Source organism: Notothenia rossii (genome assembly GCF_949606895.1).
Source record: "Notothenia rossii genome assembly, chromosome: 2".
Lineage (NCBI taxonomy): Eukaryota > Metazoa > Chordata > Actinopteri > Perciformes > Nototheniidae > Notothenia > Notothenia rossii.
Genome location: NC_136904.1, coordinates 27,327,952 through 27,353,311, shown reverse-complemented (window position 1 = coordinate 27,353,311; position 25,360 = coordinate 27,327,952). Strand labels below are relative to the sequence as shown.

Genomic DNA, 25,360 nt, shown 5'->3' with positions numbered 1-25,360 from the left:
ATAAACCTTGTCCGTCATGCTAGCCCTGACAACACCGGTAAGCACACCTTCATCTAGGCTGCAGTTACGTGTCCTGACTTGTAGTGGTTCTCTCCTCTATCTACACTCTTCTTGTCATCTTTGTAAAACGATATCAGACTGGTAATTGACACAGCCATGACTTCTAGTTAAATTCAGTGTGGCTAAAATGAAAAGCTTTGTTAAAATATGCAAGCACGCGAAAGTCAAATTCAGCTTTATTGTCAAATTCTACATGTGTTATACATCCAGAAATATCGTTTCCCACAGACTGTAGATGTTCTGTTTAGTACACAGAGTAGATTTTAGTGAGATTAGATGCATTGTAAAGAACAATAGTACACAGGCAACATTACATAACACAAAACAATAGCATTCGTTGTAGGTTTATTAGCGAATTACACCAGTTAAACAATGCTTAGTATCTTCATGTTAAAACAGTATAAGGGTGTTAAATGTAGATATTTTCCTTTAATATGCCATTTGACTGTGTAATATAAAAGTCAAGCCGTAAATAGTTTTTATGCCATACAGTACATACACTTTGCCTTAAATCCTTAAAGGTGGGGTAGGTAATTTTGGGGAAACCAGCTTGAGTGCGCTAGAATTTGAAAATACACAGCCCGGAAGAAATGACCAATGAGGGCACGAGATAAGTTTGTGCACAGATGGAAGGCTGACAGACAGGTAGGCCATCCAGTTATTTTAGCCGGGCTGGCTAAAATGATTGGTCGTGCTTTTTACAGTACTACGGCTTCCACAGATGACATTTTTTATGGATTTGTTGTCAAAGCACTTAAGATATTCATTGCTATCGGGATGTTAAGAGCATTCCATGGAATATAACAAAAAGTGTATCTCGAGCTAGTTTCTCAAACTTACCTACCCCACCTTTACTTTTAACTTTGACATTTTGACTTTAATTTTAGTTTAATATTTGGTTAATTTCAAGTCCCAATTAGCTTTCACTTATCCAAATCCTGCTCAATGAGTTTAAAAATGTCAATCTGTGATGAGGGAGATTGGTTTAGACTTTTTTTGATAAAGCCCTTAATTGAAAAAATCTTTGGAAATGGCCTCTACAAAGTTGGGTGCTGACATGAGAATTCCAATGGTGCAGAGGATAGTGAACAGAGAGAACGCCATGAGACAAAGCCTGTCGATAACAGCCGCAGCAAATTTCCATTCGTTGCCCACAGACTCGTCCTCGTCTTGGTTACGGAAGCGTTTGGCAATGTAGCGCACTTCATCCAGGATCTTAGCCATCTCTGGTTCCAGGCAGCCTGCAGACGGGCCCCGACCTGCGGGGAGGAGAATATCCTCCTCACCAGCTCGGCCAACCAGCCGCCCGCAGAGGACTCCAGATTCAGCAGAGGTTGCAACTGTAGAGTAGTGGAGGCTTTCCAGGCCACGAACGCCAACACAGAGCAAGTTGCCATTATTGGACTGGGAAGTGCTAGCATTGAGCTCCATGCTGGTCAGGCTGCTACGTGGAGCCTCGTTGTGACAGGCTGAACGTACCCGCTCTTCACCCGGGCGCTTCATGCGTAGGAACCAGGCACACCAGTTCAGCAGAATTACACGGGTCTTTGGGATGAAACAGTAATGAATGAAAATTCATTTAAAATGGTTCTTGATAACTTTGATAAATTAAGGATACATGCACCAAAGAACATACAAGTCTGTCTTCATCTTTCCTTCTACATGTATATTTCTTTGTGGGAACACACACGTTCACTATCACAGAAGCCTAATCAGCTCTTCATTTCACAGAGGTGATTCAGATAAAACCAAAACCTTTCCCAATCAGTCCAATCACAATGAAACAGTGATTATATCATTTCCCCAGAAAATAACAGTTTTTTTGATTGGTGTCACGTACTGTACACAACTTCAAATGTCTGGTAGTATAAAGTTTAAATAGCACATGTTTGTGTTGTATCCTTCATTGATAGGAAACCATTTTTAAAAACGCGATTTGTGTTTATGTTTTCATACTTTCATAATAACACACTTTAGCATATTTGAACACCTAAACACCTCTCAGCACATTTCATGTTAAAAATACCATTTGGTTTACACTGTCCTACTCAAGCAAATGAATATTCCTAATGAACCACTGTAAGTGGACTTTAACCTAATAAAAAACTAAAGCAGCATAATCAAAGCTAATCTCGATAGTTTATCATAATGCGCTCTACAGTTTTGGGGTGTGGCTCGATGGAAATGACTAAAGTGTTGTTAATGGGGTAGTATAGGTGACAGATAATTGTGTTATATGAAACGACACTCACCCACTTTGGCATTTTGGCTCCATCAGGGTCATGGTGGTGATATTGTAACACAATAACTGTAGCAATTACAGATAGACCAACAATGACCATGGTGGTGGCAAAATACTGAGCTGGGGGAAAGAGAAAAAGAGGAGACAGTTAGAATTGATACAGAAACTTGTGTCATGCATATGCAGGTAACATTATGTGAAAAAATAAGCAGGATAAAAACATTTTTCAGTATGAGTTAAAGGGCTCACAGAGAGAAAAACTCCCATCTTGCCTCGAGCACACTTTTTGATGTGTCAGAGAAACTAAACAAATTTGCATTTCAATGTTTTAAATATGGTGCCTCTGATCTCTAAATAGAAAAAATCCATGTGTTGGTTGGCTGCTTAAACGTACTTATACTGTGACATTGGGAGAACTTCTGATGAAAAATAAATACACACATTTTTACCAGTGTCTTCCCAATGACAGCAGATGACAACCATGGCGCCTGGCTTACCTATTAAAGGCACGGAGTCCGATGTGGCGGGCATAATCTCTGCAACCAGCAGCATAAAGACAGTCAGGGAGAGCAGGACGGTAATGCCTGGCAAGGAGACAAAATCTCAGTAAAAATTCATAACAAAACTATTAAATGCTTAAAGAAGTGTAAAAATCACACAGTAATGACAGGGCTTAGTGATTCTTTGATGTTAAATGTCTGCACAAGTTAGATGTAGAAGGTCAGTCAAACGCACATCTCCATATTGTAAAATTATATTGTAAAAATATGCACAAGATTAAGTGTGCTGTTGCCAGATTTTCCAATTGTAATATACAGAGTTCCTATTCGGTGTTTTCATTTTGTTCCTATTTTGCGTAAAGTCCTCCAATATGTCCCATGTATTTGTGATGCTTCTCTTCCACAAATTGGGTACTGCACTGTAGCCAAATGTGACGGGGAAGCTTATATTGTGTCACAGCCGCTGACTACATCGCCTGAGAAGGTTCAAGCATGGAGAGAAAATGGCTTTCTGTTAGAATAACTGTGAGCAGAGTTTTCTCTAATGAGCTGACATCGCTAAGCCACTGGCTCTTTCGATGTCTCTCACTATAAACCTGAACTTTTCAACAGGATTAAGTCACATCTTAATTAACTGTAGGAATGCCGATGTACATTAGACATCTCTGGGGAAGAAAACTGCCTGTATTTGATTATATTCTTATATCTTTAAAGAAAAATTGGAGCATGTGAATCCTTTTAAATTTGTATAACCGGTATACTGTAATTATCATATTGAATTATGTACACTGAAGAGAATAACAGTTAGCCATAGTTAACCTAAATAAAACTAATTATTGTTGTTCTCAGTTGTTTTTAGCCATGTACATTATGTAATTCTATTGGCGAGATTTTAAGCATTTAAGAATTATATCTGAATATCTCACAAGCAAACTATCTTAATCTGGAAATATAATTTCTAAAAGTAGAACATAATAGGTTGCTGATAATTTTTCAAATATTACTTTTGAACAAAAGATAATCAACCCTTTGAACAAATAAGGATAATTATATAACACAGGAACACAGTATTGCTGATAAAAGTAAGATTATTAGCAACTGTTTACAACACTAAATACAGAGGCACGATACAGACACTATGATAGAAAAGATTCACATAATATTACTGGTGATCCAAATGTGCACAAACATGATTTTCTCGACAGCGCAACGTTATCTAAATAAAATCAGGGTATAAATGCAGCCATTAAAACACATTTCACAACAAGTGTTCACCCATTCTCAAATAATATAATGAATTCATATATCAGTAAATCTGCACACACACACACACACACACACACACACACACACACACACACACACACACACACACACACACACACACACACACACACACACACACACACACACACACACACACACACACACACACACACACACACACACACACACACACACACACACACACACACACACAGCTAGTGTAATGTATGCATGAAATGGGCTCAAACATTCAAGTCAACAGTGACAATTGAGATACAATTATTCAGTTTTCACGGTCCACTGACAGTTCAGTCACTCAGTGCTGATTATCAGATTACCTAACAAGGCCACAGAGGAAGTGGATAAATGAAAGAAACATTGTTTTTCACAGAAAGACTGATTACCCAGGAGACAAATGGGCTAGGAGAAACAATTATTGTAGATGGAGAATAATTTGAGGTAAAAGAAAAGTTGTCTCTGTGTCGAACAGTATGGGGCTGTAAAAGATTGAATTAGTTTATGATTTTGTAAGTTTTAACCTGTATTATTTGAACTGCATTAAACCACAGGCAAGTCAACATGGCATGAAGCAGTGCAGCCTTTAAACATTTAATATGAAAATCAAAACTATGGCAGCGTTCATGGTTGAAAGGGTTGTGTTGTTATTGTAAGGGCCTGCAAAAAAAGTTAACAAGAAATGTTCTAAACAGCTTGAGAGTTTGAAACTGTGGGAAAAGGAAGCTTAAAATTGATGGTGCAAGTGAAAAGATTATAAAAATGACTCCTCAAGGCCTGATTGAAGAGGTGACAGGCTCAACTTATTACACATCGCCATTTTGTAGGGTTGTTGCAGATTTTGAGAAAGAATTGTCTCAAGATGGCTTTTTTGAAAAATCTGACATAGCAATGTTGAAAGACCTCATTGATCAGCCTCGCCCGTTTGCCCCCCCTGATTGGGATTTTTGAGTACATGACACAGTGCCTTGGGGTCTGGAGCCCCATGGGTCAAAAGGTCAGCCACACAAATCAGATGATTCATAGCCGGCCAAAAACTAAATGAAGGGGGGGATAATGTACACAAGGCTGAAACTGCTGCGAATAACCTTGGGGCTTTGTCACCCCCACCATACAGGGGGCTGCTAGAACAAGCTATGAAGCAGCCTGCTTCTCCAAGCACAGTAAAATCCCCTTTCCCTTTCTGGGCCAGTACTACTCCAAACAATGGAAAGACAAGGTCGGGAATTGTTTATCAGCACCACCACAGCCAGATTTCTTATCTATGCCTGAAGAACAATCTGAAGTAAACAACTTGATGCTTGGACCAATGATAGAATGTCCAAACGGTACGGGAGGCGTACAGCATGTTTACAGACCATGGAAAGTTGCAGAATTACAAGCCATTATTGACAAACTTCCAGAACCAAAGAATAATGGGAAAGTATTTGCCAACGCTCTGGAAACAATTGTGACACAGTGCAGACCTACTTCAGGTGAAATGGAGCATGTCTGCTCAACTAAGATGGGTCTTGGTTGGGGCGAAGTCCGACCTGCTAATTGGGATACAACTGCTGCATGGAGTACTGACAATACCTCCACTTATCAGACTCAGCTTGCAGCTTTACGCCAGTCACTAGAGATGAAATGCAAGCCAATGATAAATATGACAACTGTGAACCAATGTACACAAAAATCAGGGGAAATGTTTGATGATTATTTCTCAAGAAAGCTTAAAGTGTTCAATGCACACAGTGGAAATGAACAACCACCCACTACTGTTGATGATTCAGTATGGGAAAGACAATTGGTCCAGACTTTGGTGGATGGATTGTTACCAGAGATAAGAGATTTTTTTGTCAGGTATTGCCAGGTTGACTGAAAAATCACAATGAAAAGAAGACTAAGTCAACATTGAGAAACTTCAGATGGTTCAACTTGCTTATTATTCAACAGCAGCAAACAGAGGAAGAGGAAGAGGTGGAGGCAGAGGAAGAGGTGAAAATAGAGGGAGGGGACAAGAAAGGAAACCTTTCTTTGGAGACAGAGATACTTGTCACAGGTGTCATCAAAAAGGCCATTGGGCCCAGGATTGCACTGAAATACTACCACAGGAATGGGATAATGATCAAGGAAAATCATACCCACCAATTGGAGATGTCTCAGTAAATAGACCATTTGCCAACAAGAACCGCCCATTTCAAAGATCATGACTTCCCGAGCAAGCCTCAGATTCTACTGCCATTCTACAGGAAGATAGTGAAAGTCCCCAACCAAATGTTTCTGAAATAACTAATCTGTTCTACCTTTCTCTTCGCTACAACTCTGAAGAACTTCCAATGTTCAAAATAACAATTCACGGCAAAACCTACGAGATGTTGGCTGATACAGGAGCAACTGAATCTTCATTGAGATCAATAACAGAGGATTTTGAGATGACTAAGGACATAAAGACCTGTATTGGAATTACAGGCACACCTATAAAATGTGGAGTGACTAAGCTATGTCCAGTTGAATGCAAAGACTTTGACATTTCAAATATACGTGACAAATTCGTGATTGTGCCAGATTTTCCAGTAAATCTGGCAGGAAGACATCTGCTGTGTGCGCTAGGCCTGACTATTGTATGCAATGACAATGGTTTAGAGTTGAGGAAATCTGAGGTTGTTGACAGGCTTTTTGATGTTATGGCATGCCACTCCCCAAGCACTCCTGAGTCTATTAAAAACCACCCGGCGTTGAACGGGGTCCCAGAACAGTTATGGTCTACTCATAAGCATGATGTGGGTCTAATTAAGGATGCAACACCAATGGTTGTGGTTCCTAAATCTGATTACTGACTTAATAAACGGCAGTACCCTCTGAGACCTGATGCAGAGGAAGGCATGGCTCCCATTATTGAGCCACTCCTAAAAGATGGAATAATTGTTCCAGCGCCAACATCTCCATGTAATACTCCACTTTTCCCAGTAAAAAAGGCTGATGATGAAACTTGGCGACCTGTTTCATGATTTGCGTGCTGTAAATGAAGCTGTATTTGCTCGAGCACCTGTTGTACCTAACCCAGCAACAATCTTATCTTCAGTACCTGGCAATACAGATTGGTTCACTGTGATAGATTTGGCTAATGCATTTTTCAGTGTTCCAGTTGATCCTGAATCTCAAAATTGGTTTGCATTTACATTCAAAAACAAAAAGTACAAGTGGACTCGATGTCCATTGGGCTATTCAGAATCGCTGACAGTATATTCAGCTTCCTTGCAAGAGAATTTGGCTGGTTTTATGTTTCCTAGGAACAGTACCTTAATTCAGTACATTGATGATTTGTTGGTATGCTCAACATCTGAGGAGAATTGTACTGTTGACACAAATGCGTTGTTACATTATTTGGCTTCACAGGGGCACAAAGCGTCCCTACGAAAACTCCAATTGGTGAAAAAACAAGTGCACTATATAGGACATGAGATATCTCAAAACAGACGAACAATTGGCAAAGACAGAATTAAAGCGGTATTTTCAACACCTAAACCACTGACAAAAAAGCAAGTGCTATCTTTTTTGGGATGCACAGGCTATTGTCGACAATGGATTTGTAATTACGCAAAGTTATCTCAACCATTGTCAGACATTGCGCATGCGACGACACTGACTGCAAACGACTCTGTGACTTGGACTTCTGACGCTACTGACTCGTTTGAAAAACTGAAGGAAGCGTTAGCTTCTGCTCCTGCCTTAGGCATACCTGACCTGTCAAAAGATTTTAGCTTAGCAGTGGATGAGAAAAAGGGTACTATAATACTGTCCTGCTTCAGAAACATGGCGACAAATTTAAACCAGTTGCTTACTATTTGCAGAGACTTTCAGCAGTTGTGAGAGGTCTTCCTACTTGTTCTATATCTGTGTTTAATTTAATTCCTCTCTGTTTCACTCTTTCCTGTTGTGAGTTCTAAATCGTCACAACAGACATATGCACGGCGGCATCTTGGTCAACGCCAGGCCCCTTCATAAAGTTTGATCTCTTGGACATGTCTGGCTCCTTTTCATCGTCTGTGCTTGCTGGGGCAACGCAGGACTGGTGAGGAGGGAGGGGGGGGCTGTGGGTCAGTGGGCATCTGACCCCCTCCCCGGACGTAATGCGCTTATGTTTTTCACTTGACGTGCACATGGGCCCATAGGGGCTGGAGGACTCTTTCTCCCCTGCTTTAGGGCAGGAGGGGGGAGTCCTCCACGTTATAGCACACCTCTGCGGGGTAAGCGCGTCACGTTGTGCTCTGTCAGCCACAGCCTCTTTTCTCTCCATGGTTACGACCGAGGGAGAGGTGAGTGAGGCGCAGCGGTTGCTAACCAGAAAGCTGGTCAGAAACAGTGAGATGGAACAGTGTTGTTGTGGGACGACAGCGCGTGTATACATTGGGACTCCGCCCACTGTACCCATAGAGTCCAGTAGGGGGCGGAGTCTGTGAGAGATATAACGAGGGGTTACGTATGGTAACCCTTGTTATATAAACACAGGCGGAACCCTCTACCTCTGGGGCCCTGTCTATCCTATGCTGCTTGCTGAACAGAAGTAAAGGATGGCAGTGAGGAGGCAAGGCCTCCTTTTATGCGGTGAGATGCACACACATTCAGGTAGGCCCGCCCAGGGGTCGGAAACTGATACTATAAAGTCTCAGTGAATGAATGTTTGCATGATAGGATCGAGGGGAGTACCCATAGAGTCCAGTAGAGGGCCCCGCCTGTGTTTATATAACAAGGGTTACCATACGTAACCCCTCGTTTTTGCAGTAATGTTGTTAGGTTACAGTAAAAAGTCAATGAATTTCAAGAAAATATGTCAGCTCGCTCAGGCACTTAACATCAATGATTTAAGAAACTATGTAATGGCTCAGATGTGAAAATGCAACACAAGCAACGTGTCAACTCTGATTTCAGGATCTGGGCCACTGTGTGTAGGGCAGAGCTGGACACATATTTGAAGAACACTGAACACCTACACATTATATTAGCAATGCAATGGCAGAATCCAATAGTATGGAATAGTATGTGTTAGTTATGTGTACATTTTTTGACGATAGAGTTGAGTGAGTGTTGCACCGCAGCTTGCTGAGGGGTGATGAGAGGGATGTTTCTCATTCATATGGATTACGAATTATTGAATCATTGGTCTCTAGCAGCAGCCAAGGAGACACAGAGAGAAACACATTTCTGCTTTGGCATGCAACAATTAGAAACTAATGCAGCCTAAAAATACTTCAAACAATTCTGAATGTTCTCATTAACTGGTGCATGTACTTGAATAACAAAATTGTGCCCACATTTTCAGTAATGTCTTACACTCTGAATATTTTGTCTACGTTTTTAAAACTACTTGCAGATCAAAAACAAGCAAATTTAGTAGAGCCTGCTTGGAGGTATGCACCATAGCCCATGGGTCCTCTAAATTCCCTCATACAAGTAATAGGAATGTCATATTCTACCTCTTTTATATAGGAACAAAAAATATATGAGAACAATTTCTCACAAAAATAAAATGTACCTCTAAATTGCATCAACCCCTCCGTTTACAGAAATATAAGTTCATACAAAATAATGTATTGCATAGGAGAGTATTATTGGATTGCATTAAAGTCTAAGCGTCACTGTATTTATTGCCAATAATTAAGGAAAGGGCTGTACATTTAAAATGTCAAAGCATCATGAAGAAAATCAGCTGAAGGTTATGTACTGCAATTAATGACGTGCACTATTTCCATAATGTTGCCAAAAATCAAGGTGTGTGTGTTTGTGTGTGAGGGTGAACCTAGTGAAATCTTCTCCCCAGAGTCAGCAGGCAGGAGGAACACGAGCAGGGCCAGGGTGGAGATGAGGACGCAGGGGATGAGCAGGTTGAGGCCGTAGTAGAGGGTCCGCCTTCGCATCACCACGGTGAAGGTGACGTCCGGGTACGGCTCCTCGCAGCAGTCGTAGAAACGCTCGTTCTTCCGTCCTGGAACCCCTGCGAGACAAAACACAGTCAGCTATGAGGAATCTTTGAATTTCTGCACTTCACACTCAGCAGTCTGTTCTTACCGACAAGATCCCACTCTCCATTGGCAATGTAGCCAGTGATATCCGCCTCCACCATCTTCAGGTCCAGAGACCAGCCCCCGTACGTCCAGGAGCCAAACTTCAGGTCACATCTCTGGACATCAAAGGGGAACCAGCGAACATCAATGTAGCAGGTGCTCTTGAAGATGCCTGGTGTGGGGAGAAACATTGGAGGAACACTTTATTTGATATGTAGGACACTTCCCCTGCTACTTAAGAGACACAGACATGGATGGAGTTATATTCAGACCTCTGATAGAGATTCAACTTATCTAGACCATAAGTGTGGGAAATCCCTCTGCCTTTTTTGGTCTTGTGGAGGCAGGGCTTAGCCTCCACCACACCTGATACAACTTAAGGCCTGTAATCAGCAGTGCTCAGACTCTCTCCAGTTTCTGCAGCAGCTTGCTGATCCGCATGGGCTCTCTTCACATGCTGAACATTGATGCATATTTTGAGTAAGTTGTGATTATGTTTATTGGTGGCTTATCCTTATCCTGCAAAAGCAATGTTTGATTTGTTGTACCAGAGCGTTGAAGCCCTTCCTGATTTCTATTTTGTATTATTTTTAGCCTTAAAACCATCTCCATCACCTTCACCATCTACATAGATGGTCTACTGCATGTGAAGAAATGCTTAAACTGCTCTTACTGGTGGTCCTCATACTTTGAATGGTATGCCAACACAGAGGCACTTCAGGAACCCTCCTTAAAACTACCAGCTAGTTTTTACAATAGGTAAAAGGGGGAGATTACAAATAAAATAAAAGGGAAAAGGAAACAACAGAGGCCAGCAGCTAAAGAGGCAGCAAGAAAGGTTTTACTCCAACAAGTTATGGAGCTCACGTGCCATACATCCTAAGGAGAGTAACAAATCCAATACGACAATGAGATGAAAGGGCCGGTAATTCTTTAGGAGAGACAAGCACCAAACTCATTTCCATCCATGTTTAAGAAAATATGAGACGTCGGCAGTAAACAAAGTCTTTCTCCTCTCTCTCAGAGCCATGAAGATGATAAACCTCAGCAGGGAATAAATTGAGAAGGGGAGCAGAAAAAATGTAATGACTGTTTTACTGCACTGAACCAAGACATGTTATCAGGAAATGATATGGAACAGCCGTCGAGGTCCCATCTGCATAAAGCTTACCCATTTAATGCAGTTGAGTTGAGCTCAAGTGGCGACTGGCTATTTTGCAACAATATGACAACGTTCATTTGGAACAGTTGAGAGACGGTATGCTTGAGACAGAGGCAATCAACCCAGAATAAATTAAATGATGGAGCTATTTACGCGAGTATTGATTAAGATGCTGCGGCGAGGCCTGCCAGGGAGAGCAGTAATCACCAGCTGTGACAGGAAGGCCTTCTCATTCAATGTGTTCCCGTGCATGCATGTGTGTGTATGTGTGTTAAAGTACACATATGGGTTCATTTGTCTTGTAAGACCGCAGAGACACCCAGAAGTGAGCCAGAAGGGGCTTGTTCAAGAGGAGTGCATCACTGATTAAAGCATCACTTAGCTTGGTGGTGTGAGCCATGTGTTTGAAGCATATGACAATAACTTACTGTTATTGAACATTTTAAACACAAAGGGATCATATCATAACAGTTCAACAATTTAGGGAAATACATTTGCATTTTAACCTAATTAACACAGTCCTTAAAGGTGGGGTATGTAATTTATTTCAGAAACACTTTTTGTTATATTCCATGGAATGCTCTTAACATCCCAATAGCAATGAATATATTAAATGCTTTGACAATAATTACATAAAAAAATGTAATCTGTGGAAGCCGTGGTGCTGTAAAAAGCACGACCAATCATGGTCGGCCTGGCTAAAATAACTGGATGGCCTACCTGCCTGTCAGCCTTCCATCTGTGCACAAACTTATCTCGTGCCCTCACTGGTCATGTGCGCGTTCGTGTGTGTTGGAGGAGGGACTCTGTAAGGAAGTGGCAGATTTTTTCCGGTTGTGTATTTTCAAATTCTAGCGCACTCGAGCTGGTTTCTCCAAAATGACATACCCCACCTTTAAAATATTCAGATGCAAGTTAGCTTAGCCTAGCATTAATACTACAAACAAGGGAACAGCTAGTCATTCACGGTGGCGTTTTTATATGTACAAAAGTGGTAGGGCACGAAAAACTTAGATGTTTATATATAAGCTTTTGGTGGTTTTTTAAACCGTAAACAAATAGCTGGATATCCATGGTTCCGATAGGATAGAGAGAGGCGGGGGGGTGTCGCTCTATGCAAGTCAATGGGACTCCCTGATAGTTGAACATCGACGCTAAAGAGCCCCCACTGCGTTGATAGTGACACCAAGGGATCCTGACATATGGAACGAGTTGGGAGTGAGAATTTGTTGGGACGGGACAGTGACGAGAATACTAATTTCCGGCAGCGAGAGCTGCGTCCCTAGCAACCACGTTACTATGAAAACGCCGACACGGGAAATACTGTTTTCACGCCGAGAGATGACGACAACTTCACATGGACACTGGTTAATAAAGTGTTATAAGTGTCATGTGTTACATTGCTATTATTATCCTTAAAATATATGTAAAACAAAACCACTTATGTTCTTTTTATTTGAGTGGTTTACTAATTTCAGTTAATTCTGTTTTTGCTATTGATAAAATAATAAAATGCAATAACGTGCTTTAACCACTAGGTGTCCCTTTCTATCGGCTGTGCACCGTTATGGTGTAAATACAGCCTATCTACCAATTGGATCAAATATTAAAGTCAGCCGAAATATACCTCATTCACACCAGTGGTGTTTCAGGGCCGGTTCGGAGCTGGAGCTTGAAAAGCACCGGGTTTTCCTCTTCACACAGCCTCTTAGCTCCGGAATCCGGTTCATTTCGAGCACCAAAAAATTGTCCGGCCAGAGCAAAAGCACCACATACGTCACGCTTACGTCGAGGCGGGGGCAGGGGCAGGGGCAGGGTCAGGGTCAGGGGCAGGGGCGGGATCAACTCCAGAATTGTGCATTCTGTAGACTCCCATTTCTGTTTGAATTACAAAATGGACATCAGAAATTGGCTTAAAAGGTCTAAGGATTTATTAAAATGAAATAGCAATGAAAGAACTGCAGCCGATGGTGCTGCTGGCGACCCTGCACCTGCCGTTGCAGCAGCACGCCTTCATGTCACAAGCTTGACCTCGGCAAACCCCGGGGCTGAGTTAGCGAGCCCAAGCCTTGACTCATCAAGGCGGCCGCCTCCAACGCTGTCCTCAGAGGCACAGCTCCTTGTGCCCCTACCATCACCACCTGCGTTGCCACACACCCTGTACCACACCCGCCAGCATCATCATCATCATCCTCCTCCTTCTCCTCCTCCTCCTCCTCCTCCTCCTCCTCCTCCTCCTTCTCATCCTTCTCCTCCTCCGTGCCGGTGCCTCCACTACAGACCTTGCAGCACTGCAACAGGTACTATTGGCCCAGCAACCGCTCAAAGACCAACAGCCCCAAATGATCTTGGGGTTAATAAACCCAACCAGGTGAAACTGGATCGTTATCCAGGAAGATTGTTTTCAGGAAAGAAGAGCATGTTTGCCACTGCATGGTACTACAACAGACCATGACTTGAATATTCGTTAAAAGCAGACGCAGCCTTTTGTTTCCCCTGTAGACAGTTTAAAGTAAATACGTCTTCATCTGATGCGGCTTTTACTGTCAAAGGTTTTTGCGACTGGAAACACGCATTACATACTGATAAAGGACTGCTAATGCATGCCGCATCAAAAGAACACATTTCATGTGAGAGTTTGTGGAGAGAGAGACGCCAGGAAACAAATAAGGAAATTAGTACTTTGGTGGATCAGCTGGCACGGAACCGTTATTACTGTACGTATCAGCTGTCGTTGATATTATAGCTTTTTTAGCTGTCAACCAGCTCCCTCTCAGAGGTGACCACGATTCACTCCACAGCATGTCCGAGTCAGGCAGTGGGCTTTTCCTATCACTGTTTAAGTATACGCTGCACAAAGATGCAGAGTTGGCCAAAATAATGTTCTAAGTTAGCTCGGCTGAGTGGAAGGATGCACCTGCAGTGCATAGGAAAATAAACCATGCCCAAGGCGGGCTAAACAGTTAATCGTCTCCGTCTCTACTATTTCTCTCCGAGTGCAACGATGAGGAAGCTGCCATCCTTAACCAGTGTGCCTTGCTCCTGATTTACCAGTGTTTGTGCTGCCACGCACACAATGTTTCAAAAGTGGTTTCTATGTTGCCCTTTATTTGTGTATGTATTTGTGATAAGTGTGCGTCTTTGCGCAATGCTGTTGGCCTTGCTGTTTGATATATATTGTGCCGCAGGCCCGCAGCCCATGAAAATCATATGCCCTCCCTTTAGATTTGTTCTGGCGCCGGGCCTGCCTACATCCTGAAAGGATAGTGCTGTTCCTACCCTGATAGTATAATGGCCTATGTCAAGAGTATGACTTAGGCCATATATTTAAAAAAGATAATGGCTTAAGTCACATTGTCTTGTGACATAGGCCATTTGACAAGCTTTACAAAATAGCTGCTTCAAGAAAAAGAAAAACTAACAGATACATTTAGTTATTTTCATGGTTCAGGGCTTATCCCCTGTTGGCAAGTGATGTTATACTATATTATACTATAGGCTAGGCTATAAATGTTGTGTAGTTATTTAGTCTTTTACTTTCTCAATGTATGGTTCCTGTAGCTACCGAAGCTACTGTAGGTACTATAGTTACTGCAGCTAATGAAGCTACTGTAGCTCCATGAAGCATGCACACATTTCCCGACTAATCTAAAAACGAATCTAACCTTTCAGAAGTAACGGATATAATTACTGCATAATTATGAATTAGGAAAAGTACATTTCAATTGTTAATATTGTATTATTGTCTGCTTTTTCCATATTACATTTCCATCTTATTAGGAAAGATTACACATTTTTTAAAATTGAATTTGGCCAAATAATATTCATCAAAATAGCTTTAATGTATTAATACCACAGTGCAATTAAAACATTTTTTTTCATAATGATCACACAGTTGTGACCGTACGCCTACTCCTTTTTGGTAGGAGATGGATTTGACTTTTCAGACACCGATCAAGAATCATCCAATGAAAATGAGACCGTTGTTAAAGAGATGGAGCAGCATGTACCAGGCCAAGACCCTATATCAGATGGAGCAGACAATAACTTAAACACTCTCATTGAAGAAGAGAGTGTTGCTGAAGATGCCAAGCAGACCCGCCCACACCACGAAGAAGACACAGATGATGATGATGATGTTATCATAGACCCAAAATATAATCCATCCTCTGATGAGTCCTCTGTCCGTGAAAATGAAGACAGTCTGGCAGCAACTTCAGAACATTATGGTCCTCATCTAGAGGATGTGTATGAAAACAATACGGTCAAAAGGAAACAACATAAATACCTCAGCCCAGAAACATGGAAGCAAAATAAACCCAGAAAGAAACGTCTCAAAGGAATGGCATACAAGGCCAACGGTGGCAAATAAATAGCTGCAAAGGCTATGGGCCTTCCCTGCAATTCAAAGTTCTGTCAACGACTCACGACTCGAGACTGTCAATACATTACAGAAGAGCAGAGGCAGTGAATATTTCAGAAAGTTTGGTCAATGGACAACTGGGAAGAACATACGTCACCACTTTGGTCACAAAGGTTGCCATGTAAGAAAGAAAGTTGGTGAGGGATCCAGGCGCTGTTCATAATTTTCCTACCAACTGAAACTTCAGGATGGAACGAATCTTAAAGTGTGCAAAGCTTTTTTTCTTCTACACTTGGTATCCCTGAAAGAACCATTACACTGGCTGAACAAAGACACCATCGACTATGACGAACAAGTGGCAGACCCGCCAACTACATCTCCACCTAAGATTGGCAAAAATGCAAAGCTGGAAACTGCTGTCACAGATTTCCTTAAGGACTGGTTGAAGGATCTGCCCACTGTTGATTCGCACTACTGCAGAAGCACAGCGACCTACAAAGACAAGAAGTTCCTTCACCCAGGGACAACCATCTCCCAACTACATCAGGAATATCAACAAGCAGCTGCAACTGCTGAAGTTGACGCTCTGCCAATCGAGGAGAGGAGGTTTCAGGACCTTCCGTCCATTAGACACGTCATGCCCGTCGAGTGCCTGTCTATGCTGCCCAAGAACGCCTCGTTGGAGATTTTTCTTTTTCCATTTTTTTCTTCCTGAGTATAGTGATGTAATCTTACCCATGTCCAAATGGACCAATCCGTGGAGCTCCTCACACACACACAAACACACACACACACACACACTCACTCACTCACTCAAGCCTTATCTTTTCTCAGCCGCAATACTCCGCGGAGTTTCGCCAACACACTCAGCCGCAGCTGTGTGGATCTCCACTCACAGTTTGCAACACACTCACGTGTGTGTGCTCAGGCTGAGTTTGGGCTGAGTTTCGCCATGTCTCGCTGTCTCGCAGACCCCACGCAGCAACCAGGAAACGACACCAGTAATACAGCTCACACTGTCGGCTCCTCAAGTCTCAAATGGCGGAGCAGCGAGCCCCGCAACGTCTCGCCAACACGGCACCCAGACCCCACGCAGCATTCTCATCTGTTTCTCATTTCTGGTTGCTAACAAACACCATTGTAACACATAATCACACATCAGAGCACAGTGGGCTCATAGGGAGGGGTGGGCAGGAGCTCCAACAAGGCGTGTAGGACAGAGAGTGAATACACATGCTATACAGAGATGCTGTATGGGAAACCAATGTGATTTTGGAACATTGAACATGTAAATCTATTCTAGTAGACCTCAACAATGGAATTATGATCAGTAGAAATGGCCATGACATGGGACTTTTAAATGGAAAAGGGTTAGCTGCAATTAAAAACACAGCAAATAAGAACTGGAGGGAGTAGTGAGGAGAGACACATGCCTCCTCAGCATTTGATTTACTTGCCTTTTGTTTTATTTAGCTAAGAGTGATTTAAGTTGTACCTTTTGAGCTTGCTATATTGAATTAAATGACCAACCCACTCTGCCCTCTGAGTCTCTGTATGCTCTTCTAGCATTTCAAACTGTTTGTGGCTGACCCAGCCCCATGGTCTGTCACAGTAATGCGGAAAAGAGAAGTGCAATGTTTTGCCTAAGTCACTTACTCCAGAAGTAATAAGGCCTAAGTCAGGTTTAAAATTGCCTAAGTCACAACAACATGTTCGTAAATTGGCCTAAGTCATCTAATCCTCTTATTTTACACAATTGACAGACAGTGTTATTTGTATGTCAATAGTCATATATTGCCATAACCTTTTTGTGTGAAATAATTCATATATACCATATATTCTATATTTGGTTCAGTTTTTTTTTTTTTTTTTTACTTTCAAATATGACTTAGGCCATTAGTTTAAGAAGGTGACGATGTGTAACTGTCACGTTTGAAGGGACGAAATCGTGACATATTCACGTCTCGCAGCATGGTAAATTGTCACATGTTCACGTCTTGCCGTGATACAGGGTTGAAAGTGAGCCTGGCCTACCAAGGCCAGCGTAACCATACCGTACTAAGCCGTGCTAGGTCCTGCCGTGGAAAAGCGCCATTATATAAGTCTGATGTGTTTCCTAAAACAAGCAGCAAGTCTTACAATTTGGAATATTTCTCTAATCTGTTTTTACTGACCTGTCAGGACTGATTTAATAGCTCTTACCTGGAGGTAGGTAGGAACAGGTGCCCGAGGAGTTGACCAAAATGTTGGTGTGAAACGTAGCATCAAATCTTTCATCAGCACTGTGGACAAAATACAGCTACATCAGTTTTTACTGTGGCGTTAACCAAAGTGCAGCTTCAGTGGAAAACATTTTAATAAATTCAAACACTGATGTAACCTTTAAGAGACCCAGTTTTAATCATGAAGATGCAAAACTAATTTGGATGAGCCACACACAGCGAGCAGAAAATATTTGGTTTTGTATATTTTTCTATCTCATTATAGCAGCAGCAGGTACACGAGGAGTCAGAAGAGATGCAACAACATGTCCCTGGAGATGGTTATTCCGAATTCAGATTCTCCCCCTGATTCACTTCCCCTAAATAAACTCCCAAGAGCTTAAAGCATGGTTGAGCTGAAGTTAAAAGTGAAAAAGACTAACTTTGAGCAGTATCTAATTAAAATACTCTGAAATGAAGGCTTTCCTCAGAGGGACAATGACAAATTAAGTGCTTTACCATTTATTAGTGACATGTCTAGCCACATGAATAGATTGTATTTATTTTATTCAGAGGGCTTTTTATTTCATGCAGAACAAAAGGTGCATTTTCAGAATATGGTGTGGATTAGTTGTATTACTGTATTTCATTTTTGATTTATTATAAAAGAAAAAAAAACAGTTGTGAAATGCAACATAAAATTATGGCAACATAAAAAAAAAGTTCAATTTCTTAGAGCTTCTCTTATGTGTATCTTCAGGTTTGATTGCACAAGGGATCCGTCTAAACAGCATAAATTACAAACAGTCATGAGTCGCTCATTTTAACTTTAGAGTTGCCACCTGCTTCATTTGTGGGATTTGATCATTAAAACAATGAAAAAAAGGGAGTCTAAGCCTGTTCGTTCCATCTGTGGGAAAGTTTCATCTGCAAAAATGTCAAGAGCAAAAGGGGGAACTTCACAGAGCTTAAAGTCCTACTGACAGAAATCATAACAAATCAAGCAGTCAAAAGGTACATAACCATGTTATAGGTAGTGAAATGTAAGCACTCAAAGGGATAGTATTGATTTGTTGTGATTTTGTTCTCATGAGGCCCTAATGTGTTTCTTAATGACACATCTTCAACACAAGATAACAGTGCCAACACAATTGATTCCCCTTATGTTTAGGAAAAATAATGTAATCTGTGCAAGAACCACAGCCAGTGCCATTGTAATGGTTGTTATTAATTATAGAGCATAATCCATAAAAGCATAATCCCTCTGGGATCCTCCCCATTATATTGTGTAGAGGACAATGCATGCATGCTGAGTCCGACACCATGCATATCCAATTACAGGGAAGCTCTAAGCCAATGGCTCCTTACAATACATACCTGTTATACAGCAGGATGTCTGGCTTCCAAATGAGATTGTCAGGAAATCTCACATTGGGCACACCTGGATAATCTGATGGATTCCACCGCAGGTAAAAATCATCCCAGTACTGCGGGACGCAAAAACATAATGTACTTTAAATATTTCACATATATCTATAACATGACCTGTATGTGGCTCCGCGTTAGGAAAGCTTTGCCTGAAAGCTCGACCTGGGATTCACTGTACCACTAGTGTGTACTAGCAGCACCGACAGCTACTATAATGGGTAATATAAATGTATGTGACAGCAGCTACGGGTAACATAATGCAGTGATAATGCAAATTTTGTTCAATTGCTGTGTCAGGTATAGCAACTTCTGACGAGAGAATTTTGATTTTCCACAATTGCATGCTATTCAAACTGTATGAAGCACAAAGCAATGTATTTGAAATACTATACATCTTTGAGTGATTTTCAATACATATAAATGAGCTACAGGTTATAACATCAGCTGACATTTAGACACATTAGTGGAATTTAAGTTTGTGCACAGAATATCAATGCAGTGAAGAGGCATAACACTTGGATCTCAAACTAATTAGCAATGTCACTGTTTTAATATGTGTCATTGAAATTATCAAACAGAACATAATCTCCTTAGTAGGTGAAACTGTACAATGTGTGTACATTAAAACACAAGTCAAATACTGAATCTTTCACCATGTCTGACTCTTTGAAAAACAGAAAGCTTTGAAATCTGCCGTGTGTTTCACTCTCACATTCTTTCTCATTGGATTTGGGTTTTAGCCCTCCTCTGAAAACCCCATTGTTTAAGCAAGCTCACTCAGATTTTTTACATCTTGAGGAAGTGCATTATTATAAAAAGGCTTTGGCTTGTCCTTTATAATTTATTTTCAATTTACTCAAACCATCATGGAATTCAAATAAAGGCTGTTATCTGCAAGGAGAAATATAAAGGTCAGTCGTAAATGAAGGCTGGGCAAAATATATGAAGGGATCATTTGGTTGATTCATAATAAAGTGCATTTTGCCCTTATTAACAGAAATAATAAACTCAATAACAAACCACATGTTTACCATCTGCTTCTAATTTTGACATACTAGCTAGCCTACACCAATTACATTTAAAAGAATGATATAATTTGTCAATGTGATCATGTACTGTGTGGTTCTGTTACCTTACAGAACCATCTTTAATGGCACAAAGTGACTTCCAGAGATAAACATCTTTAAGAAGCAACATATGCTATCTTAACACCTATAGAGATGCTGCTTTGAATGTTGTCTGCGTAATCTTGTGTTTGTACCAAAGTCGATTGTGTGAGGTGTGGAGAGTGAGAGAGATTGAGGGAGACTGCTGCTCTGATTCGACGGGGTGATGTAAAGCAGACCAAGCCGCCTTGAAACAGCTTACTGACAGTCAGTGCAGCAGCAGGGAGCCACTGTCACACAATGGACCGGCTGTGAGGAAATGTGTGTGCTGCGTTCATACACCCTATCTCAAGGAGGAGAAAGTGAGGAAACTGTGGGTGGCGAAATGGAAAATACTTGCAAATAAAACTATCTTGCAATAACTGCACATTCATTATGTATACATGCACAAACAAATACCAGCTAAAAGGCTAAAGTTTAAGTTACAGTGTATTTACAATGTTTCTTTCAAATCTCTAAAGCAAATATGTGGCCACAGCTAGCATGGTTAGCTATAGCTTAGAAAAAAAACTGTAAACAGGAAAAAATAGATAGCATTGCTCCATCCACAGGTAAAGACATTCACCTACCAGCACCTCTAAAGATGAATGATTAACATTGTACATCCTTTTCTGTAATCTTACAAGAATGGACATGTAAGAACCACAATGGGTGTTTTGGGGGGATAACAAGCCTCATTTGACAAATCCTGTTGCAGCTGTTAGGACTTCAAGAAGTCACATCCAAGAAATAGTCACATAACCCCCCAAAAAACAGCAGGATGTACTTGTGATTAAAAAAATGTTGTGAACATAAACAGGGTAAGTATAAAATGCATGGATTCATCATTTAAAAAGTACACTATGTGGCCATCAGGTTGTGAATCTAAACGTTTCTATAGCTGTAAGAGAAAAGGCTTACCAGTTGTAGCCAAATGTTGGTTGTCAAAACCTGGTTCTTCTCATCCTGTTAACAAATTATGAAGTGATATTAACTGTTCAGGTATTTCGTTGTAGGTATCTCTCAATTTAAGTTTCACAACGGAGGAATCATAATTTCTAAGAGCCTTGGGTACAGAGAAGGAATTGACTGTAAAGCTGCAACAACTGTAAAGCAATTCAACTTTGAATTTAGGACCTAAAGATGATCACATTAGACTTAAATGATCCAAAAAGAATACATGTGAATGGGAGATCATTGGAAACAAACAAATACCTGCTAGTTTTGACTTTACCAATATTGGAGAAGTGAACATTATTACATATGAAAGTTGATTTTTAGCTGTGAAGTAAAGGAAACAATCTTTATATAAGCATAAGACCACCTTGCCCATATGTATACTTAGTGATATGTGTGAAGAGTCATTATTAACATACCACATCCATGATCTGCCTGAGGGTTAAGCCGAAGTGAACAGTGAGAGACTCAGAGTCATTGCCGACTGGTCTCACTAGTGGGTTGTAGTTAGACATCAGGTCATGGTACAGTCTGTGCTGCTCTGCCCCCTGAAGAGAAACTACAAAAGACAGAGAATCCAGGACAGTAGTGTACCTTAAGAATTACTTAACAAAAAAAGACCAAGTGTATCTGAGTGCTGAGGGTTACGTGTTATAGCAGGGGGTGGGACTTAACAGCTATTGTGCAGGTAACATGTGTTGTGATAAGGGTAGCCCAAATTGAACATTAGATCATTACCACTTGCCACAATGGGCCTCTCACTCAAAACAATAACAAAATAGTTTGGTGGTGTAGTGAAGTAGTGGATCATGGGCGGTTTTCATTGCAGTCAGCCCTGATGATGGAAACCGGTTAAACACTCAATAAGCAAAAAGATTCAATGTTACTCTGTCATACAATGGAGGGAGGGGCTACAAGCGTTTGATTAAAGTCCAATGACTAAAATGCTTTGTTGAGTTAGATAAAGTGGATAAAAATGTAATTTAGGAAAGCTTGTAAGAACACCTAACTCTGACACATGCGAGGACATTGCAAATATGTTGCTATCACAGGAAAACATGCAGTCTATGCATGCAACGGAATGAAATAGATGGTTAACTTGATTAAAATTGAGGATTTATCTTGGGTTAAAAATGATCCGAAACATTTGGATAATATAAGCACAAAACTCAACAAAGAATATAACATGGGTGAAGTCGTTGTTGGGCAAGAGGAAGTGTTACCCATTATACTTTATGTTCAACAATGAGTTTGAGCCAAAGAAACATTTCACCCCCATTTTACATCAGCATCATCATTACAGCATTTATTCACTTCACTAATGGCCACAACCCAATTATCCTCAACTACCTATGAGAAGCACATTATCCCAATGATTTGGCAGAGAACTTGTTGTCTGTAGGCATCTCCCCATTCCTCTGCCTTGTGTTGCATCCGGTTATTTCATAAAATAAAAGAAAGACTGAAAGATTAGCTGAAAGTTTGTCTTTGTCCATGACACTATGCCTTTTATCCAACCCGGTAGCTGCCCCCTCCGAACCCCACCAGCGGTAATCAAATTTCATCATGAAGTCTAGCAAGATGACATCAATGTGTGTTTTTGTCCTACGATTTTTCTGCCACACAATCCAGGACATTACTGACTATCAGACCACAAAAGGAACATTTCTGAGACATTGTTGACATATGTTGCTGATTTGTGGTCATAAAAAAAGTAAAGCCTTTCTACCTTTATATCAGATTGAACAGCCTTAATAATATCAAAGAGATGGGCAAGGGGATAAAGTACCACATATGCCTGGACATTTAGATAATGATATGCACGTCACGTGCAGACACTAAAACAACACATGCCTCTTCAGACTCTCGGGGAAGCCTCAATTAACTATAAAGTGTAGAGTGAAGAGTCTGAGTCAATAAACATTTTCCAAATTCTGAAAAGCAGCATGTCATAAATAATTTGTGTGATAATAACCATTTGAGTAACAGGGTTCTTAAGATTTTCTTTTTTTTCCCCAATAGTTTTTTTTTATTTGCTGAGAGTGATTTCATTCAGTCTTATGATTCGTTTTCTTTTCACAGCACAGGCAGGGATCTGGTTCATACACAGCAATGGAAAAGTTTTGCAACATAATGCGAGAGGCACAACAAGAACAGCTTCACTCTGTCCATGAAAAATGAACTTAGTGTGATATTTCCAGTGACCAGCAGGTCCATGCTGAAAAAACGTTCTATATTAAACTTTCTGCCAGGTTTTATTTAAACATTACAATTGGCTTAAACATACAATTTAAATCACGATAATTACACTACTATATGCAATTCGACATTTATTTTTACAATATAATAATTTTACTGGCTGTATCATTACTTTCATATGATCACTTACTTTTTTATAATGTTTATACTTAATTGATATAATGGGTGTGTACTTATCTGATCATATTTGTATTAACGTGTAATTGACTATTTTTTGAATTAGTAAATCATCTCAGTTTTGCCTTTTCTCTGAACTGGCTTTAACGATGTAAATGTAGTGCTTTTATGTATTGTTAGACGAATAAAGGATATCTGATTCTTTCTGATTCTAATGTCACTTAAACTCGGTATTTGGCACAACAGTTAAGCTATGTAATTATGATTATGATGAATTAATAACATGCAACGCAACAACAACACGTCCCAAAAAAAGAGTTAATTTGAAATTGAAACACACATTGACAGCCTACCTTTCACAGTGAAGGCGCTGACTGCGAGGAAGAGCAGAAAATGCACTGAGTCCATGTTGAACCGAGCGAGGAGTGAGAACAGACTAATCCCTCAGTCCGTCTCTGAGCCGAACCTGACGGGAACCGGAGAATACAGCGTGTGTGTGTGTGTGTGTGTGTGTGTGTGTGTGTGTGTGTGTGTGTGTGTGTGTGTGTGTGTGTGTGTGTGTGTGTGTGTGTGTGTGTGTGTGTGTGTGTGTGTGTGTGTGTGTGTGGATGCATTAAATAACTCCTCCTTCTAGCTGCTGTTTGGCAGCATCAAGTATATGTCCACAGCAGTTTGTCTCACAGATTGACCTACTGATAGAGGATACCACTCAGACTATGTTTAAAAATGTACAATGATGTAGATTTTAACTCAATATATTTTTGTTACAAAAGTATGTTTTTGACTAATAACAAATCAATAGCCCCAATATCTGCTTTTACGTGCATCATTGTCTTACTTCAAAAAATGTGTTTGAAGACTTGATGGAAGATGATGCACAGGGATGCAGAACAAGTTGTACAGCATCATAGGTCTACATCTACAACAATTAGGCGATTTGTAGAAAATGGTGACATCTTCTGGTCAGTTAACACAATTACAACTGTGTATTGAAACCTGAATGGAGTTTTTTGAAGAACTACTCTGTCATTTTTGAAATTCGTTATTTAAAAAATGTCTATATAATAAACAATATGATGCAACAATTCAATTGGTTTGGAGGGAAATCCATGCCTCATCCATATGGTCAAATTAGAAACAAATATACAACCAACTCTAGAATAAAAAAGCATGATAACACACATAAATATAAATGCACTGTTTCGTTCGGATAAGGATATTTTAATAAGACTTATGTGGATGTGGAGCAGTATTCTTGGGTAATACTGTGGTATTTTGTACAATACTGCCACATTAATAATAATAAAAAAAAAAAAAAGATTGATCATATTGTCAGTGTAATGTCTGATACAGTATGCTTGGTGTTTCTTTGACAGTGAAACATGGAAAACAAGCAGATTAATAATTGAAACCCCATAATGAGACCATGTACACAAAGGCAAATACATTTTTAAGGATCATTTCATGCATCTTATTTGGCTATAAGTAAGCACAGAACAATTATAGATTTATTCCAGTACACTCAAAGTCCTATATTATAAAACTTTAGCAAAGACGAACATTACGTTAATTGTTTGTGTTATTGTCAAAAGCGTTGAATT

General features: G+C 40.4%; 1 protein-coding gene across 2 annotated transcripts; it reads right to left on the bottom strand.

The window, feature by feature from the left end:
- Window positions 1-219: 219 nt before the first annotated feature.
- On the bottom strand, window positions 220-24,350 carry chrna7a (cholinergic receptor, nicotinic, alpha 7a (neuronal)). Of its 2 annotated transcripts, none has more exons than XM_079663676.1 (10): window positions 24,113-24,350; window positions 21,803-21,942; window positions 21,348-21,392; window positions 19,231-19,340; window positions 17,855-17,934; window positions 10,132-10,299; window positions 9,863-10,048; window positions 2,800-2,886; window positions 2,313-2,422; window positions 220-1,605 (listed from the first exon to the last, which is right to left on the bottom strand). In XM_079663676.1, exons 1-10 carry the CDS (start codon window positions 24,165-24,167, stop codon window positions 1,069-1,071), a joined length of 1,518 nt encoding a protein of 505 aa, XP_079519802.1. In that variant the 5' UTR covers window positions 24,168-24,350; the 3' UTR covers window positions 220-1,068. The 2 variants fall into 2 exon arrangements, with proteins under 2 accessions (XP_079519802.1, XP_079519801.1); XM_079663675.1 differs by having other exon boundaries at window positions 9,863-10,057; window positions 24,113-24,345.
- Between the last annotated feature and the right edge of the window lie 1,010 nt (window positions 24,351-25,360).

Bases quoted from the DNA above. Each gene is read 5' to 3' on its own strand.
- chrna7a (XM_079663675.1), bottom strand. From the start codon at position 24,167: ATGGACTCAGTGCATTTTCTGCTCTTCCTCGCAGTCAGCGCCTTCACT. The intron at 21,943-24,112 runs GTAGGCTGTCAA...TGTCTTTTGTAG, and splicing joins CAGCGCCTTCACTGTGAAAG to TTTCTCTTCAGGGGGCAGAG. The intron at 17,935-19,230 runs GTATGTATTGTA...TTTTGTCCACAG, and splicing joins GACATCCTGCTGTATAACAG to TGCTGATGAAAGATTTGATG.